The 19,262-nt window shown below is 39.7% G+C and overlaps 1 protein-coding gene across 1 annotated transcript in view; it reads right to left on the bottom strand.

Moving 5' to 3' along the window:
- Positions 1 to 19,262, bottom strand: part of LOC104529900 (polypeptide N-acetylgalactosaminyltransferase 9) — a gene marked incomplete at both ends in the record, with an annotated part of 76,527 nt that overhangs the window by 17,159 nt on the left and 40,106 nt on the right. The window contains 2 exons of the mRNA XM_010174374.1: positions 4,489 to 4,663; positions 6,952 to 7,118. Coding sequence (XP_010172676.1) covers positions 4,489 to 4,663; positions 6,952 to 7,118 — 342 coding nt within the window. The remainder of the gene's footprint in view (positions 1 to 4,488; positions 4,664 to 6,951; positions 7,119 to 19,262) is intronic.

The following is a 19,262-nucleotide window of genomic DNA, read 5'->3' as shown; positions in this document are numbered from 1 at the left end:
GCGTGCCCAGGAGGTTTCAGACCTGCAGCCCCCAGCCAGAATGGAGCGAACGCGGCATAAACGCCTGCTGGAGAGTTAAAGATCAGCTCTTTGGCTGCCAAATCTGAATAGCTCTTTTCTGCACCACTGAAAAGCAATGAGGATGCTTCAATGAACACTCTAGGTTGTTTAGGTAGATGAATAGTTGAAGCTGCTTTTCTGGCACATCCTCTGTATGTAAGCTGGCACTGTCCCACGAATCTGAAAGGCCCACATGGCTTATGTTGCACGCTGCCCTCTTCACTTAGATAATATTAGTTCACTTTTGCCATCTGAAACATGTATTAAGTTACCAAATTGATCCTAAGTGATGGTAAGACTTTGGATAAGAAAAAAACTCCCTTAATAAATACAGGTCCTTTCCTTTGAATTTGCATAAATAAAACTTCCCAGGTCAAACTCAGCATGGTACCAGGGATGCTGCAGGGAACCATGTCCTGAGTGATAAGTGTGAACCCTCCAGAGGAGAGAGACTGCACAGGAGAAGAACTGCAAATGTAAGTTCACCCTCACCTTCAGCACTTCGCTTGCTGGAAGGAAAGAACCACCTGGACCTTGCCAGGTTCCTGAAGAGTCACCTGGGCTTGAACAGGGGAAACTTGCTGATAGAGTTTGGCTTCCAATACACTGCACAAAAATATTAACAAGGGAATTTTCAGGGGAGCAAAGACCTTGTGGCTTGCCCTACAAAAGCATAACCATGTATCTGTTACAGAGCACTTGGGATAACCAAAGCCAGTAGCAAATTAGGAAGAAATCAACTTCCTTTTTCCTTTACACACTTTCTCAAGAATCCATTGCTTATGGCCACTGTAGCAAATTGCATTACATATTACAGTATAAAATAACATCTGCAAAGTATTATCCATAGACCTGGGGATCTTGATATTTAGCTCTTCTTCTTAGTTGATTAAAATGCCTGTTTTCTGTATTTTAAAACATTGCCAACTTCAGGAATAATCCATAACGATGGACTCTTGTGTGGCACAGTCTGATGGATACTTGGCTTATATTCCAGGTCTTCTTTCTCATGTTGGGCTGTCTCTGACTCTCTGGCATGCTGAAATCTTTTGATTAAATCCTCTTACTCCACTGCTTCTTTATTGATACTCTCCCTTTGTCTGGCAAGATTTTAATTACTACAGTACTGCATAACTCCATTCAGTGCTCCAATACTACCTCTGTGATAAGAGCAAAAGCAATACCTAAGATAGAATGCAAGTATAATACTCTATCATTATGTCATCTTTTATGACTCCTAGCACCCTCTTTATAGCTGCTAATATATTGTGGTCTCTACCTTTCACTTACTGATTTCTGCTCTCCCTCACTCAATGTGTCTTTTTTCTCACCCAGAGAATTAACACCCCATCTCTGCTATCTCTCTTTCCTGTTCCCAGTTATAATGGAGTGAAGTTCTCTTCTTCTTGTCATCTTATTCTTTCTCATCTCTCAAAGACAGGAGTCTATATAATGCTCTACATCTTCTGCAACACAATTAGCAGCCACGATGCAATGGTCTGTACTCAGCATTACTGTGTGTTGCTTAATGCACAGTGGGTGAACCTAATACAAAAGTCAGAGCAGGAAAGCTGGAATCTTCAGAGGGCTGAAGGGAAAACTGAACTATACAAGCTAAAATACACCCTCAGAGAGGAATGCACAGGAGCTTTACATACCTATTGGTTTTGCTGGGTTGCTGACTTGAAGTGCTAACTCCTATTGACATCAAGTAACCATTAAAAACAGGCAAGGTTCTAATGCAGGGTAAGTAGAATTTTACATAAGAACTGTACACATATTATCATGCAATTTTAATTTAAAATTACATTTGAGAATTAATAGTCATGGCCTCCCTTTCAGCTAGTCCTCTCCACTTTTGCTCTTACAGCAGCAGTATTGGCTCACACTATCAAAAGCCTTAAGGGGAACAGGTCAGTAGAAATTCTCTGCTCTGCACAAATACATTTCAATACCTGAGAAGCAAAAAAGCAGCAATTAAGCACAGCAAAATAAATAATTCAATAGTTAATTTGACCTGCCAGGTTGCAGAGTGGTTTTTTTATATGCTAACAGATTGTATTTTAGTTTAGAAGAAGTGTCCTTGGAGAGTAACGCTGTAACTAAAATGCTATAGTGCAATATAAGGCAAAAGCTCATCCATAAATGGGGCAACTACTGTTTACAGAAAAGTTTTTGTGTTGTCAGTCCTTCATATTTAATGAGAAAGTGATGTAGTCCTTCTCTGATTCTTTATTAATTAATCTGCCAACTGATTAGGCAGGTAAAGCAGCCATAGATTGGAAGACTAACATTGAACTGCAGGTACTTGACTTTTAGATGGAACACAAACCAAAAAAGGTAATGCTCTTTTCTGTGGTAAAGGAATTGGCTTCTTTTTAATTGCCTCACAAATAATCCATAGACAGTTTTGAGTGGGAGCAATCCATGTGACCTCTGAATACACGAATATATATTGAACATGGGGGAAATATTAACACAAGATGAGACTTAGTAGGAGAATACAACAGCAGCACTTAAACAAGATACTCCTGCATGACCAGGTTTATGGGGTTATGGAGTAGGGGTAGTGTTAACCTGGTGGGAAAAAATAACAGACTAGATAGAAGGACTTGCAGTCCCTCCTAGTAAAAGCAGATAAGAGGAAAATTGAGATGACAGGCAACCGCATGTGCACAGTTGGACAGAACTAGAACTAGGAGGAAACAGGTAGAACAAGGTTTGAGGTGGCTGTCAGCAGCCCCAAAGGCTGAGGGGAACAACAGGAGAGGCACCAGGAAGGAAGACTCTAAGCCTCCATGTGCAGATTTTAAACAAAGGGTTATGTGATGCTTCTGGTGAACATTTGCTGTTCTCATTCATCCTCTGTGGCTACTCCAGAAGCCAAGTGGTCTCAAGGCAGCTGCACAGACTGGCTCAGCAGTATTACTGAGACTTCAGTGCACTTGTTGAAAGGAGAGTACACCAGGGAGGATGCAGTAAATGCAAACACTTTTTATCTCGGATATACACACATGCTCATTTACTGAGTAGTCTAGGCTCTTGCTATGCTGATTTCAACCCTTACTGACATTAATGCAAAGCAGTAAGGTTGAAAAAAAAAAACCCAAGCAAACCCAAAAGGAATCATAAAACCCTCTATTGCTTACTGACACCATTGCCTCGCTTCTCTGGGTAGAGCACATGAGTGAGATCTCAATGTCCTTTATAGAAGTGATAACTAAATTCTCTGCAAGCTCAAGAAAACTGCAGCTTGGCCGTGACAAGCACTGGGAACAGCACACAGAGCATGCTCTCTCCACTCCCCAGTTCTGTCCAGTAGCTGATATTACCTTACATGAACATTCACAATGATTTGAAAGATCTAGTTGCTTTAAAAGTAAATAAACATATTAAACCAGCTCTTAAGCTTCTAGAAAATTACTATAACTGCTATTAGAGTCTTTCATAGTCCAGGGGAAAAAAAACCCAGGGTGAATATAAACCAGGTGTACTACAAGACTTATTTTATTGCATCTTCCATATTGTAAAGATATTCATGAACATATAAAAATAAACACTCCACTCCTTTGCAATTAAGTTTCTGTCTGGTTGTTAAGTACAGCTATTTTTAGTGTTAATTTGGGGATATCTCCCAGAACTGCAGAGCATAATCAGCTCCACCATAACCCTGCATCATCATTATCAAATACCAGACTATCTTCAGAAAACACACATTTTACATACTGAAGGTCCCAGCAGCCTCTTTTCAGCTGACTGTACATACCAGTTCCTTCACTCCCAACTTCCAGTAATGCTGAATAGTGTCCATTAAGTGGTGCTACAAAGATTTACTCCAACTGCAGATCTGGCCCATTAAACCCAAAACTGTGCACTGTCAATTCTGCTCCCTTGCAAAACAAAGGGGATGAGGAAAGGAGTGCCAATTTCAAGCCCCATTAAAAATGCAGGACATGATTCAATGTTTCCCTCAAATGTAAATATAAGAAAATTTATGAGGAAATCAGATTGGTATTCAAGTTTCTAAGAAGAAATGATAGAAAATGACAAAGAGATAAAAAAACTACTTGAAAGCATGCATCTGCCTCCAGCCCAGAGCCTCCTTAGTGGTGTCTCCCAATTTGACTGTTTGGAGGTTTCATATTCATTGTGGTTTAAATTACTTTTCTCTCCACTGAGCTGTACTAGAGCAGGCACAACAGCTTTTTTATGGATCTTGCAGCCATTGCCGAAGATTGTTGGCAATGTTGCAATAATCAAGAATATTATTCAAGAGTAATTGCTAATGTGATAACATCAGCCTACAGCCATCTCATCTCTACAGTTTTTCAGCTTCCCTGTTGCTGAGTGAATCTCTTTCACAGCCTTTGAGACACAGGGCAGAGCATAAGAGCATCGCTCTCCCTGTGGGAATAGCTAACAACTTACCAGCCAATGTTGAATTCAACATGAGCATCAAAGAAACCGACGACAGGAGAGGTTGCCGCTTTCCAGCCTTGGATTCTGGCTCGAATCAGTCCTTCACGTTTGTTATTGCGCACTATTTTCACCAAACCTGGGTATCTTTTATTGACATACTGGTCCAGATTAAATTTTAGCTCAACTGCAGAACAAAAAAAACTCCACACACATATTCAGAATAAGAAAAGCCCTGAAACGTTATATTTTACTTTGATTTATTCTGCAACAGAAAGGGACAGAAATCCTTAAGTATTCTCAAACTCTTAGTCAGTCTCACAGACCCAAACCAAGTACCACAGTTGTGGTGGGAACCAGTTGTGGGGGTACCTGCTCAGAAAAATTCCCTATACATCAGATCAGTTACTGCTAGACTTGAATAGGTTTAATGTGGCCTCATGGATTTGGGTATTGTTTTGAAAAGTTAGTTTGTCTAAATATTTATAAATAACTACTATTGTAATTCTCTGATGATTTGCATTAGGTTACAACTGGCCTCTGGAGAAGCAATTCTGACCTTAAGCAGTGTAACATGGGAGACTGGTGATTTTTTTTTCTGATTTATGCTATTCAGTAAGAGTTTGAAAAATAACCTCAATGGATTTTGGGTCAAGACCTAATTCAGATCAGAATTAATTTCCCTTAATTTTAAGGGTTTTCCCTTAAATATAATTAAGAAACCTCAGTACCAGGCTTCTTCCCAGTTGAACTAAATGGATATTGAAGATTTCAGATAGACTACTTCTCATTTGTTCATTTTCAGGCATTGAACTACAGATGGAGCAGAACTCATTCACTCCTTTATTCAGCTTCATTTCAATCGGTTTATAAACAGGCGAATTACCAAAATGGTCTCTGTTTTTTTAAAAATCAATCTAGTTTGGTAATTCATTTACACTGTAACTTATTATAATGAGGCTTTTACTCAAATATATTTATTAGGAAAACTAGTAGAAGCTTCCAGGACATTAGCAGCCTCATTCTTCTGATCTATATTACACAGTAGAATCATTAAGATTGGAATCAAAGACCTGATAAATCTCCAGTTATCTAGAATAATGACAGAGAAAAGCCATATAATAGTTCACTGAGAAACAATGAGTCCAATTCTCCTCTCAAACACTTTGCAATCTCACATAATTACTTCATAACTGCCATAACTGAAAGCAGAATTGGACAAGAGATTTCTTAAAAATACAGGGTTTGAAACTTATTTTTGGCTTAGTGATTTGTTCTCTCAGCCCTCCTTTCTCTTTGGGGATCCTAAAGAAGAACTTAAAGATTTAAAGATGTTGATGTGTGGAGGAAATGCTAAACTTAAGCCTTATTTTAATAAAAAATATTTGAGAAGCTGCAACAGTTCTGAAAGTCTAAGGTATAAAAACTTAAAACACACCACCACTGTTAGTCACCTATATCCTAAAAGTTCTTCAAACCCAACCATCCCATGAAACCTGTTGATCAATAGCATCCTATATGCTCACCAATATTTTGTTTTCATTGCTGTAACAGAAATGTTACTTTTGCAATTATGAACCAGATGACCTGAAAGTTGCATGTGTTCTGTGTACATTCTGTCATTTTCATGGTCCCTACCTCAAAAAAACCTACAAAAAAAAAAAATTCACTCAAAATCTGATATCATCAACGCCTGTTTAAATCATGAAGAAGCAGAGTGTGCTGCCATGTAAAAGCATTGAAACTATCTTTAAGAAGAATTTTTAGTCCCACTTTTCCTTGGAAGCAGAATTTAAAATTTTAGTCTATCAATGACGATATTGATAGAATCATAGAATGCTTTGGGTTGGAAGGGACCTTAAAGCTCATCCAGTTCCAACCCCCCTGCCATAAGCAGGGACACCTTCCACTAGACCAGGTTGCTCAAAGCCTCATCCAGCCTGGCCTTGAACACTTCCAGGGAGGGGGCATCCACAATTTCTCTGGGCAACCTTTTTTTCCATATTCTACTGGATCTGAAAATTTGGAGAAAAGTATCATTTCTCTACTAAGATTGCCTATACAAATACAATTAATTCTGTGCAGATTTAAATGAAATCAGCACAGTTTAGCCACATGATGTTTATGTGTTATACAAATAGTTAATATTTACTCACAGCTTTGTGCAAGTGGCTCAGTCAACCCTTTTATCAACAAACACAAACTCTTGTAAATTCTACTGACTTCAACAGAAGTATGCTAATTTACACCAAATTATGATTTAGTTTATTAGCCAAAAATCAAGGGTTGCATGTATCACCTTCCTCCCCCAGCTGTTTAAACACAGAATGACTCAATGCTTCTTCATTCCAACATTTCTTTTTTTTTAAAAAAAAGGCATTTCAGCTAGTAGTGAGCAAACTCCCTTTGATTTACACTTCATGTCCATTAACCACACAGGATACAGTGCTTAGAGGAAAAGTTACATATGTTCACCATTGTCACTGTTGTCATCCACCAGAATGATCTCCTTGAGCAAGTGCGATGGGGTGTGATTCACAACGCTGTGCACAGAGCGCAGGATGACAGAGAGCGCTTCATTTACAAATATAAAGACCACAGAGATCTGGGGCAGGTCGTCTCGGTAGGTCATCTGTTTGCACCTGGAGAGAAGAAAAAAAGAAAGAATTAAAACCCAAGTAGCCACTGGGAGGTAAAATACACTGCAGAGTGTCCTCTCCTCATTGCTCTCCAGCACATAGGGACTTGCAGGCTTTGCTCATTCTAACCCCAGGCAAAAATGCAGTAAAAGCTCAAAAGAAGCCACACAGCTAAGAGCAGCAAACTTTCCATCAGCTCAGTGAAAACCAAAGTGTATCTGCATGCACGCAGACTTGTAGTGGCTCTCATTCTCTGGAAGGTTAAAAGTATCTCTTGCAAACCAAAGGCATATCAATGACTTTGCTCAAAAACAACCTGGAGAAGGTCCACAATGCTATAGCCTGTCTGTGCTCCCAGGGGCTCCATCAGGTTTGCTATTAACTCATAATTAGCTATCATACTTTTAAAATCAGGACCCACTCCAGCAAATTTTGCATTTGCCCATATAAAGAGCAATTGCCACCCTTTCTGATTTTGCAGTTTGTGCAGCAATAACAAACGCACGGTGTTTGTTGTACAGGTATGCACTGACTGAAATAGTTGCAAAACAGATCTGCTCCATCTGAGATGTCACCTTGGTAGGCAGCTACATCCTGAGATTCACTATTTCCTTTTGTGCTTGCTCACTGATGCATATACATTACCATAGACCATTTTGAGGAAAAACAAAACAAAACAAAAAAACCTCCCAAAAAACCACAACAAAAAAACAAGGCCTGGAGAAGCCACACAGCACAGAGTAGTGCTTCTGCTTCCCAGGTCACCAGCCCATGCCTCTCTGTAACACTATACTTCCTAATTTTAATGGAATTCTCTCCCACTATCAAAGATGCTAACGTTAAAAAATTACCTCCATGTTCTCACAGTCAAAAGCCATTCAGAGTTACCACAGCAATTACTGGACCTGCTCTCTAAAATACTGCTAATGATATCACAAGAAATTACTTCTCCTGCTCTTATCAAACTTTCTGACCTCTTTGCTCATTACTCTGGCATAAAAATCATTTTTTTTCCCCACTATCAGCAGTCATGGGGATTGGGAGGGCGACAAATGCTTGACTGTTGGGTAACCTCCAGAAATCAGTTATGAATTCTAGTAAAGTGCAATTATTCATAATTCCTACTCATCCCAGCACTATTTGCTCAGAGACCTGAGTACTTGTCATTGATTACAGTGTTACCATAGCTACTTACTAGCAGCTTGCTGGTAGCCTGTACCATACAGAGGACCACTATGTAAAACTTCTGGCTAAACAGCATTCTTGCACAATCTGAAAATAAATCTGGAACAGGGACAGAGATTTACAGGAGGTGTGAATGCTCTGACACAGCCTCCTTTTTGATTTTTTTTTAAAATGTGATTTTCCTCTTGATCACACCAACATATCAAAGTCATCCATCAGGAATATTCAATAACAGGAAAGAGTCATCAGCTAAAAACATAGACCTTGCAAGATTTCCCTTGATAAGGGACATCTTTGATCTGAAAGCAATTTGCTTCAGAGCCTCACTTGTTTCAGTAGGACATAGTAAATTGCATCCCAGTAAATTGGACTGGTACCCAAGGAGTGGATGCATTGCTGGGGGAAGTAAGGCAGAGCTGGGAGCCCACTCCAGGCCATGCATCCTGGTGGGGTCCTGCATCAGCATTCAGAGCTAGCAAGAAAGAAGGGAAGCCAAGAAACCACATAGTCAAAGTCTGGAGACAGGAAGGAGGCTGTGGCAGAGGAGAAGGAGGAAGCACAGTAAGAATGAGAGGGTAGTCAAAGCAGCACTTGCAAAGTAGAGGGACAAGCAATCAAAGGAAAGGTAGGATGAACACAAATGTCAAGAAGCAGAGAGGCAAGTGTAGAAGGGCCGAAGTATTTTGCCTAGGAAAAGACAGGGAACCACTGAAATAGTGCCAGACTTCAGTGGATTAGGCTGGGCTTCCTTTGTCTTCTGATCAAGAAATTTTGCTGAACTTTTCTGGCATAAAAATTATTTGTTTTATTGGTAAGTGGACTGAAACATCTGGGCACCTAGCCACATGTTCCTCCTGTTCAGACTGAAAGGCTGAGTAGGACTAATCCTCAGCACTTTTTCTCCACCCTCCCACTTACAATTCTGAGAAAATCAGTATTTCTAATTGAAGTTTTAAAAACAGCACACCTAAATCATAACTTCCACTTTTGATTTATTTGTTCTTCTTTACATCAAATCAATGCATTATTATCCTAAGTCCTCCATGGTCTCACTGGTTCACAAGACTTTTCATGCCATAGTTCTCAACGATTACTTTCATTGTGGGACATCATGGACTGCTTTAGATAAAAGGCTGTTTTGAATTCATTATCCCAGCTGTGTTATATCATTCCTATCACTTCTCACTGCAACTTTCCTTCTGTAAGTTCTCTCTTTTCTTGGTTAGCAGGACATAGTTGAAAAACTGCACTATCCCTGCATTTGGAAAGAGCACTCCAACCATCACATATCAGAATATCTTGGGTGACCCTGCTGCAACAGGAGATGGGCAAAGGCAAACCTCAGAATTTAGGTTTAAAAGTTGTCAGTTTTATTTATTACAGCAAGGATGAAGAACAGCAAAAGGAGCTGTCCAGCTGAGTAGACTTTTCAAAGTACAGCAGTGATTTAGGAGTTTATTTCCTACAGACTTCCAGTCAACCTTGAACTCCCAACTTCTTAAGGCACTTCAGAAAATGAGATAGATGTGCTGAAGTAGTCAGGAGAAAGTACTGGTCCACTAACACTTCTGATGATGTCTGAGAGCATGAGCAACCCCAGTCAAGGGGCCTTTCCTTAAAAATCAGTGGGTGCTTAAGTGCTTTGCTGGATTGTCGCCCAAGTGCTTCCCAATGTATTCTGTAATTAGATACCAGCTGCAGCAATTTACAGTTAATACTTCCCTTATTCCAAGAAACTCTAACCAGCAATTGACACTCTGAGCCAAACAGTGACATTAGCAAGTCACACATGGGGATGCTCTACCATCAAAGCACAGCTGTGCCCATTGTCACCTTACCATGCCTTTGCAGCATCGTTCTTGTCAGGACACCGACAACAGACCCAGTGCATTGCAATGGAATATTCAGTCACTTGGGCCTGTATGCAAGGTTGAGAAAGTCAGAGTCAGGAGGACATGCGAAGTCCTCCTTGGCACAGACCTTGATTTTGGCTCTGCAGTATTGCAGCAGGAGAGAGGTTATTCCAGAAAAGTCCTAGGAAAAATCAGGCTATAACAAGCCTATGACTCCAGAAGGCTGAACAGTAACCAGAAGGTGAAGACATGAAACTCCAGTAACCAGAAGGTGAAGACATGAAACCATACCAAGGTGTCCTAGCAAGGCACATCCTTATACGATTCAACCTGACCACCAAAAGGACTTTGGTAAGAAATGAAGAAATCATCCATTTCTGGCAGCCCTGACACTGCAGTGAAGCGCCTGGGTGTTCAAAGCAGCCCTTCCTGGGGCACAGTTGGCTGGCCTGCTCCGAGAGCCCACAGCACTAACACTACACCCAGCACTCTGCCACGGAAAGGAGCTGGGTACAATCATGATCTTCACTTCTCTGCACTATGTCTGATCACATTATGAACTGTAGCAACTGGGTGAGGAAGGACAACCACAGTAACTGATAGCCAAATCTTGGCCTCTTTAATGTCTGTCTAACACTACTGATTTTGGGAAGAACTTGGAGCACAGGTTTGACCTCTGTAGTAGCTAACAATGGTCTAAGCTGGCTAGGCATAGCTCACATTTAACAGTACTGTGATTCTAAATTAGTATTATGAACCCTCATTGGGTCTCACAGTGTACAACTGGCAAAGGACTTCAGGTCTGCATGAGAAGCAGCTCCTCTCTCCAGGGCACACAGATATGCTGTAGAGAAAACACACTGCTGGATGCATTTAGGACTAGTGATTTCAAGCAAAGACTGATGATGTCATGGCTAATCATTTCCACAGACTAGCTGAGGATAGATCAGATCTGATAGGCGAAACAGCTCTTCAGGCACTTTTGTACAACATGCCAAGCATCAAACCTGAGACATCCTGATGTTGTCTTGGGAAAAGTCCTTCTTACTCTGTATTGGCTACTGCAGAGCTTGGCTGGCAACTCAGCAGTATTTCCTTTGTAATTGACAGAGGGCTTGATGTCAGATCATTTTTCTCTACTCTGGAGATGATTTTCACTCATTCTTTCCCTTGCATTGAACTAGTTCCTTAAATAAACATATCCCAGCCAGCCCCTGAGCACAATTGTGAGCACTGTCTATGCAGGCATAAGAAAACAGGAAAGGCTCTTCAGTTGCCAGACCAGAACCTTGGGAAAAAAAAAAAAATCATGTAGTAATACAAAAAAGGCCATAAATTAGAAACTGGGACAATGAGAAAACAAAAGCTTCTCAGCTGCACATGAGCCTGCTCATGGCAACCCTGTGAGCTCGTAGGCAATAAAGGAAAGGAAATTTTCTTTTGTCTGAACCTTCATTCCTTGATAGCTGTATTTACTCTATCTGTATCTGATCCAACAGAAACAAGTGAAGTCCCCTAGTTATCAGAGCTGGTCTTACAGTCCATTCGAGTTGCACTACTTTTTGCAAAGGACCGACACTACAGCCATGCAGGTAGCTCAGTGCATTACCCAGGAAAGAAAAACCTTTCCTACTCTCTTTCTCCTGCCTTCTCTCCTACCCAGATACTTCCTAAACTCCAAAAATTAGTTTTGCTTGCAGACCTTAATATACTGAGTTTGGAAATGGATTAGGCAATGCATTTAGAGATTTCTGACAGCTTTACCCTTCAGGAAGAAATGCAAACAAAATTAAAGCTGCTTCATGAATCTTTAAAATATTTAATACAAGATAATATTTTTCCAATGAACCACTGGAATGGAGATAACTGTGGGTTTCTCTCCTTCACAAACTTTATGAAATTGTTGGGCATGAAGAAACCTCTTCTGCAGTTCTAGCACAAAAAACTCTCCAACATGGTCCATACCTTGAAAGCTGCAGAATGGTCTGTGTTCATTTTTTATAGCCACAGCAGGGGAAGAACAGCACTTCTCTGAGTACATGATCAATGAAAGGACAAAGATAAATATTAAAAAGATTATTGAATCCTTGCTCATTAATGCTAACAAATACTACTTTTAACCACCAGGTCAATGTGTATTTTGAACCCAGTTAAGCCACAAGCTCAGAGTAATCTTACATACATGGTTACATTTTAGTACCTAAACGCTGCTGTGACTTCTGTAGACAGAGACGATTTATAACAGCTAAACCACTAAATTTAGTGGCTAGTTCAAAGCCTGATTTTTTTTCTTCAGAAAACTACTGAGGTTTTGCAGCTAGTGCTGGATGCAATAGTAAATTTTCAGATGCAGAAAAAAACCCTAGCATTACATTCTTGTTCCGCATTGGCACAACAGCGAAGATGTGACAAGCTGCAAACATCTCCTTCCCCAGCATGGGATTCGACTGCTGACCTGTCTGCAGCAAAAGCAATAACAGGCTACGAAACTGATTAGCTTCATGGATCATGGATCTGTCAGGCAGAAGGCTCCAACTCTTTCCTAATTAATTCTCCTTTTCAACAGAAGGTGCTAACTGTATCGTGCCATAACATTCTCTTACCATTAAGGTTTTTTCTTCCCTATCCAAAAGGAAAAAAAAACAACAAAACAACAAACCCCACAGTTAAATTTTAGTTCAAGATTTGCTCTCACTTTCTCCTCCTGTTTTGCAGCTCAAGGACAGCATACCCTGAGAATTATGTAATATAAATACTCACAACTATGAACAAGGGAGCAATGGTACAGAACACCAATGCCCTACATATCCTGAGAGAAGCAGCCCACTGTATTTGCAACAAAGGTACAAAGAGAAGTGACAGCTGCTTTTAGAAAAAGCCTAGAAAATCTGGTGAATTGTTACCTTTTCACCACAGCTACTTCTTCCCACTCTGTATGGCTTTGTGGAACGTCCACTTTGATTTATCATATAGAATAAAATCAACATTTTCTCCTCTTTGCCAAATTTATCTGAGGAAGTACAGATACACCATACAGTGCAATTCTTGTTGGTGGTGTACACTTGGTAGTCCAGGCAGCTCCAAAAAAACATCAACACTGATGAACAAAGTGTTTGATGGGTGAATTTTCTCCCCTAAGTGACAGGTAAACAAATTGGGGTAGTTTTCCCTCCACCTCTGCAAGTACTATGCCACTCCTTTCAGTATTTTAGACACTGAGCATTAACACTGACTTCTTGTATCCAGCCACTGTTTTGGGTCTTCAGCAAAGAAAGTATTTGCCAAAGCAATAAAAGCAAATTTTGAGCTCTACTGCCTCATTCTTGAAAGAACAAACTGAATGACAGTTTTGCAAGAACTAAATGCAATGCCAAAGAAATGACTGCCCTTTCTATTGCTTGAGAGATCACCTTCATAGTACGTGTTATTTAAAACACTCCTCTGTCAGGACCTTACAGTCTGGAAATGGTCAACTTCCCTGGCTAACTTCTACCTGACTTCACTTGCTCCCTTGGCCATGCTTCATGTACCATGTCCTCAGCAGTTATCCCTGAAGAAGAAATTCATTAAAATAAAGATACCTCCTCAACTGTTCCTGAGTACAAACAGTGTCTGCTCTCCTCCCACAGTGCTTCATACTAAAGGGTAGTCAGGGGAAGTCAACTAAAATAATCTGTCCTCCAGCTTTTCTGGGGCACTGTGATGTTGATGGTAATTTTCAGGATTATAAACAAACTGAGATCTTAAATCTGCTTTGTACTGTGGAATTCCCAGCAGCTTTTTTTTTTTTTTTATGCTTCCTTGAAACATTTTTCCTTATTTTGTATCCAGAAGTCTAAGAAAGAAATCACCCCCATTCATCAGAAAGAAATCAGGCCAAATCCTTGTTTCTGTGCTAATCTCAAACACTTCTTGAATCAAGGAAAAGTGTCCTTTAATACAACCAGAAACAAATTATTGCAATACATCATGAGTTTACCAGCAGACACCTGCTTCTTGGAATTTCCCACATTCCCAGGCTGAACGATTGGTCTTCATGCCTGTAGGATTTGCAGAATGAAGAACAGCAGCAGATTTTTTAAAATAAATGAAATAAATGACTTTTATACCTTAGAACTCTCTCCTCTCTATCCTATTTCCTACAGAAAAGACCAAATTTAAAAGGATTTCTCTCCTGTAATACTTCCACGAAGGAGAGAGGCCTTTCAAGCCAGGACACAGGCAATTCCACAGGTAGGTTAAAGCTCCCCATGAAGTTGCAACAGTACACATGGGACAAGTGTTTCCTGAGAACCAGACATTCATTTTTGTCCTTTTTCCTTTCTTTTTAAGTTTCAGGCCAGTACAACTGGGACTAATTTCTCTGCACCAAAAAAAAAACAAACCCCAAACCCAACACATGTTTGTATCTTTTGTTTTATAACATGCTTGTTTTTCTATTTGGCTTAATTCCTCCCTTCCCTATGACAAATTATTTTATGCGTATGGTAGAAAGCCTTGAGTGCTGTCATTCAGTGACTGATAGCACAATATATATGCATAGTTAACATATGCAGCATGAAGATGGCTTCACTTGTAAAGAATATTAACCCTTACATTTAGGATTATTAGACTCTTTAAAAGTAGCTGCTACACACTTAAAATAAGAGGCTCTGTATTTCAGTGAGCTATTTCTGGCTTTCCTCAGGCAAACAATACCAGAAACATGCCATCATGTCTAATACTCATTGATTTATATATATATAAATGCTAAAGCTAGTTCAATCACTTTTAAAACAAGTCTCTTTATTAACATGAAAAATGGCTAAAAGATCATGCTCAGATGCGTCTGTAGTAAAAAATATTTGCCTTTTTTTGGTAACTTAAGTCACTAATATGTTTTGAAATACCATCTGTAAGAAATTTCCACTCTATCCCCTAGTGTGCCCATTCAGATCTGCCTGTGGCTGTCTGCATGCTGCATCACAAAGCATTAGGCTGATTGGAAATTAATGGAGAAGCTGAAATCTGCTTTCAAATGCTTTTCAAAAATTCCCCAAAGAAAATGTATCCTCCATGCAACTTTATTTTTAATGGTGCTGCACTTAAATTTAAGGAAGAGCCCAACTAAATTCTAAGTGACATGTATTCTGCCAAATTTTAGGTGATTAAACACTAATGGCTTATTTAGATTTGTCATGTGATTCTCAGGATTTCTGAAAGATCCCAGTTCCTGTTCCAATTGGATTTTTAGCTTGCATCCTTTAAAAGTAAAAACCAGACAAGAGCTTTCTTAAAAAAAATTAAACATAAAGGTGGTCTTGCAAAATTCTGCTTTGAGATTGGAGAGCTCTTTGAACTTGAAGCTAAGTGAAACATAAACATCAGTGAAACCAATGAAGTGATACTAAATAAAGGCAAAACTAAAGGCATTTTGCCAATTCACAGTAGCAGTGCTTTGATTCCAAGTTGTTACCAGCAAAATATATTCAGAAAATAATACCTTTTGTGCAACTTTTTGCAACTTAATTCTAGGAACTATGCTGTCCATGGAGGAGAGAGAGTATACTCTCATCTCAGTGCTCCGTCAAATCTAACACCTCATATTTCAAATAAGGAAGGTTCACAAAGAGCCATTCAAGAAGCCAGAAAATGTTTTCTAGAATGCATTCACAAAATTGGCTGCTAACCTGTGGCACTACTTCTTGTTCCTGCCACCAAGGGTCATTACTCTCCAGCTAGCAATGTGAAGTCAGCTATTTAGCTGCATTTCCAACAGTGATTTCTAGCAGATTTCCCATTAAGAAGTACTCTTCCACTCAAAGTGATGCATCAAGATCCAAAAAAAGGATCTTTATGGCAAAGGAAGAATTACTCGCAGCATGTGTGGAGGAAGTGAGAAGGTAACAGCCCAGACAGTCAAAAGTGGACTACATATCTTAAGATACCACCATCTCTATAATCTCTCTCCCATCTATACCAGATGTCAGGAAGAAATAGTGGAATGGATGAAATCAAAGGAATAATTTTCAATAAATAATGTATAAGAGTAAAATCACCATTTTCCATTTGCACAGAACAATTTGCTGTACTCTTGAAGCTATTTGTTATTCAGATAATAATATGTAAATACAGAAAGTTATCCTTGACTATTAAAAAATTTACTGCAAGTATTTAATATTAAACATTCAAGGTACTTTTGTTTAATTTTGACTATCTCAATCCCTCAGCTGGTGCTGCTGGTGCTGGATAGAGGCTCAGTATCATAATGTTATCTAGAAACGTAGGGCAATAAAGTTTTCAAGGTAACTGCTGCAGAGCTCTTCATGGATTTCATTAGAGGTTTGCTGTCACATTGTAGTGTGGTGGTAAGGAGGAGGATAAAGGAATGCAATAATTTTTCACTATTACTTCAGCTAACAATGTTTTTTATGGTCTTGGGAGGATATACAACAATGTTTGGCAAACAATCCTTTTTTTAATAGGCTCCAGTGTATTTCACAGGAGACCGGCTTTAATCTCTGGTCAAATCCAGTTATGCAGCAGAATGTTTCTTTCTACTTATGTACAAATACAGGATGGTCGGAGGAGTAAACAGCCAAATGGCAGGTCAGTCATAAACTGAGTAACCCATCCCTTCACTGCCTGCCAGAACAGAAGTGAGAAGCTCTTAATTTTGCCTTGCCCCAGCAGTTGCAAGGCTGGTTGTAGCACAGAAAGGTAACAATTCCCCAGTAATCACAGCACTTGGTGTGCTGAGGTGATGCAGAAGCTGTTTTGACTAACCAGCAATGGCCTTGAAATGTTTAGTCACAGGATTTTTCCTCTTGCTTTAAATGATCAATTTCTATCAGAGTGAAAACAGACCAAGTTTATGGTATGTGGGAAGAATTATGGTTCAAACAGAGCAGTGTTCCAAGAACAAATGCATAAAGAACATTGATTTAGCACTGAAAATGGGAGCATTAAATCCATGATGTTTAGATGCTTTATATGGGATGGAGCGGAGAGCCTAGTGGAGTAGGAGCACGTTTATAAAAAGGCAAGTCTCAGTCTAGCAGAGAGGACAAATGAAGGTGCATGCGCCATATGTATTTCCTTCAGTAGGAGGGGTAGGAAAATGCCCAACAAACTAAGCCTCTAACAAAGGATGATGGAGTATGTCCAAATATCTCAACAAACTTTGGATCAGGACCCTGCAGGATAAATCACTGGGCAAAAACCAGCTTTGTGAAAACTTAAGAGCAGTCAGATCCTGAAGTGCAGATGGGAATTTACTCCTCTTTACATCTTTCTCAATGATACTTGCAGGATTGTTCTTTGTGTGTTATAACAACTTTATGAAATGTCCTATTCAAGTAAAGCAGTTAAGTATGTCTTAACTTCACTGGGGTTACTCATACACTTAAAACTAGGAACATATTTAAGTGCTTCATTGGACTGGAGCCTAATTGCACTTTTATAGCTTTTGTTTAAATTAAAGGCTAGCTAGAGGTGAACAGCACAGTATTCAACCATTTCATGCATTTAGAAGTTAAATGTTAACAACAGCTTCTTACCTTCTAATTATTTTGGGCACTTCACAAAACTCTTGCATTTTAATTTAATTTTGGCAACATTTAGAAGTAAAAACATTTTTTAAAAATCCAGCCACATTTACTGTCTAGCACAAAGCTAATAACTAGGGCACACACTTCATAGCAGCAAAACACTTCAATGTATATTTTTTATATTTACGAGCTCTTATCCTAATTCAGAAAAACAGGTCAGAGTATGCTTACTCTTCACTCAGGCTGACAGAAATTAGGCACGCATCCTAGATCAGGCAATGTACCTAAGTATGATTGTGAATTTGAGTGGGACAAGGACACATGCTAATCTTTTCCTGACTCTGAGAAGCTGTGGCCACTGGCCATCAACATCCATGCACTGCTCCTGCCCAAATCTGCCTGCTGAGAAGATTTCCTTTTTCACTCTATGTAGTCTAGTGTTTTTTCCTACTTGTCCACAAACATTTTGAAGTCACATCCTCAGCGTTTGCAGATTGAAATTAATTTGCCATCAGAAAGAAAACTAGAAGTGAGTGCTCTGCACTGGGGGAACAGATTGTTCCCATTAACCGTCTGCCCAGCAGACTGGTGCTGTGTTCACAACCATGCCCTTTTTCATCCCTTGTCTACAGACAGACACATTCAGCCTGTTCCATCCAGACTGTTTGATCAAACTTGTATTCAGAGAAACTTCCCCCCTCCAATGCTTCCAGAGGTTCCCAGATCTGTCAGGCAAAGGACTTGAGTGCTCCTCTATGAGCAAACAGAACACAAACTCCCTGTCTCTTGGGCACACATGGGTTAATAACACCAAGGCACTAAGCCAATGAACTAGCTGTAGGTCATGCATTTGTTTTCAGGCAGTGCAGAAAATACAGGAGCAAAGCTTCAATGTCATTTTTATCTTGAGTTTAATGTAAACTGGACCATGATCCTCTGGGAGATCTTTGTCCTAATGAAACGTCCACAGAGGGGATGAAAGGTTAGTCCAGTTGCTGAATGAGACAACTGTTCACATTGTGTATGAAAATAACTAAAATTTATGCCTTTCCTCTGGAATTTTAGGGGTACAGTCTAACTTAGCAACAGCACTCAAGGGTATTTTAGTGCACTGTTTTAATTATTATTGCTGCTATTCATATTCTAGCATTAATCAAGTCTGAACTACTGTCTCTGCCAGAGAGGTGTGTTTCATACTACCCTAGAGGCTAGCCCACTGCTAGGTCATTCTGAAGACAAAATACATAAACGCAGACTAACGGAAGTCTGGGAGCATAGAATAAATAATATACTCAGCCCTTGGAGCAAAGAAGAAAATAAACTAATTAAGGAACTATTTGACAACCTGCAGGCATCTCACACAGGTAAAATGTAGCTCCAGAGGGCTTCTTTCTAGAAGCTCAGAAACAGCAAGCTTTGTGCATAAGCAATATACAGATGAAATCTCCTGTAATTTAAGGCCTCACTGATAAATCCTGCCACACCACCACCACCAAAAATGGCAGGTACACTTCTTAGACCAAGTGGATTTGGATTTTGCCTGATGTGTGCATGACAATTGTCCTCATTTCCTCTGGGAA

Source organism: Antrostomus carolinensis, unplaced genomic scaffold (assembly GCF_000700745.2).
Source record: "Antrostomus carolinensis isolate BGI_N321 unplaced genomic scaffold, ASM70074v2 scaffold13870, whole genome shotgun sequence".
Classification (NCBI taxonomy): Eukaryota; Metazoa; Chordata; class Aves; order Caprimulgiformes; family Caprimulgidae; genus Antrostomus; species Antrostomus carolinensis.
Note: the sequence above shows the minus strand (reverse complement) of the source record. Positions and strands in the feature narration are given on the sequence as shown.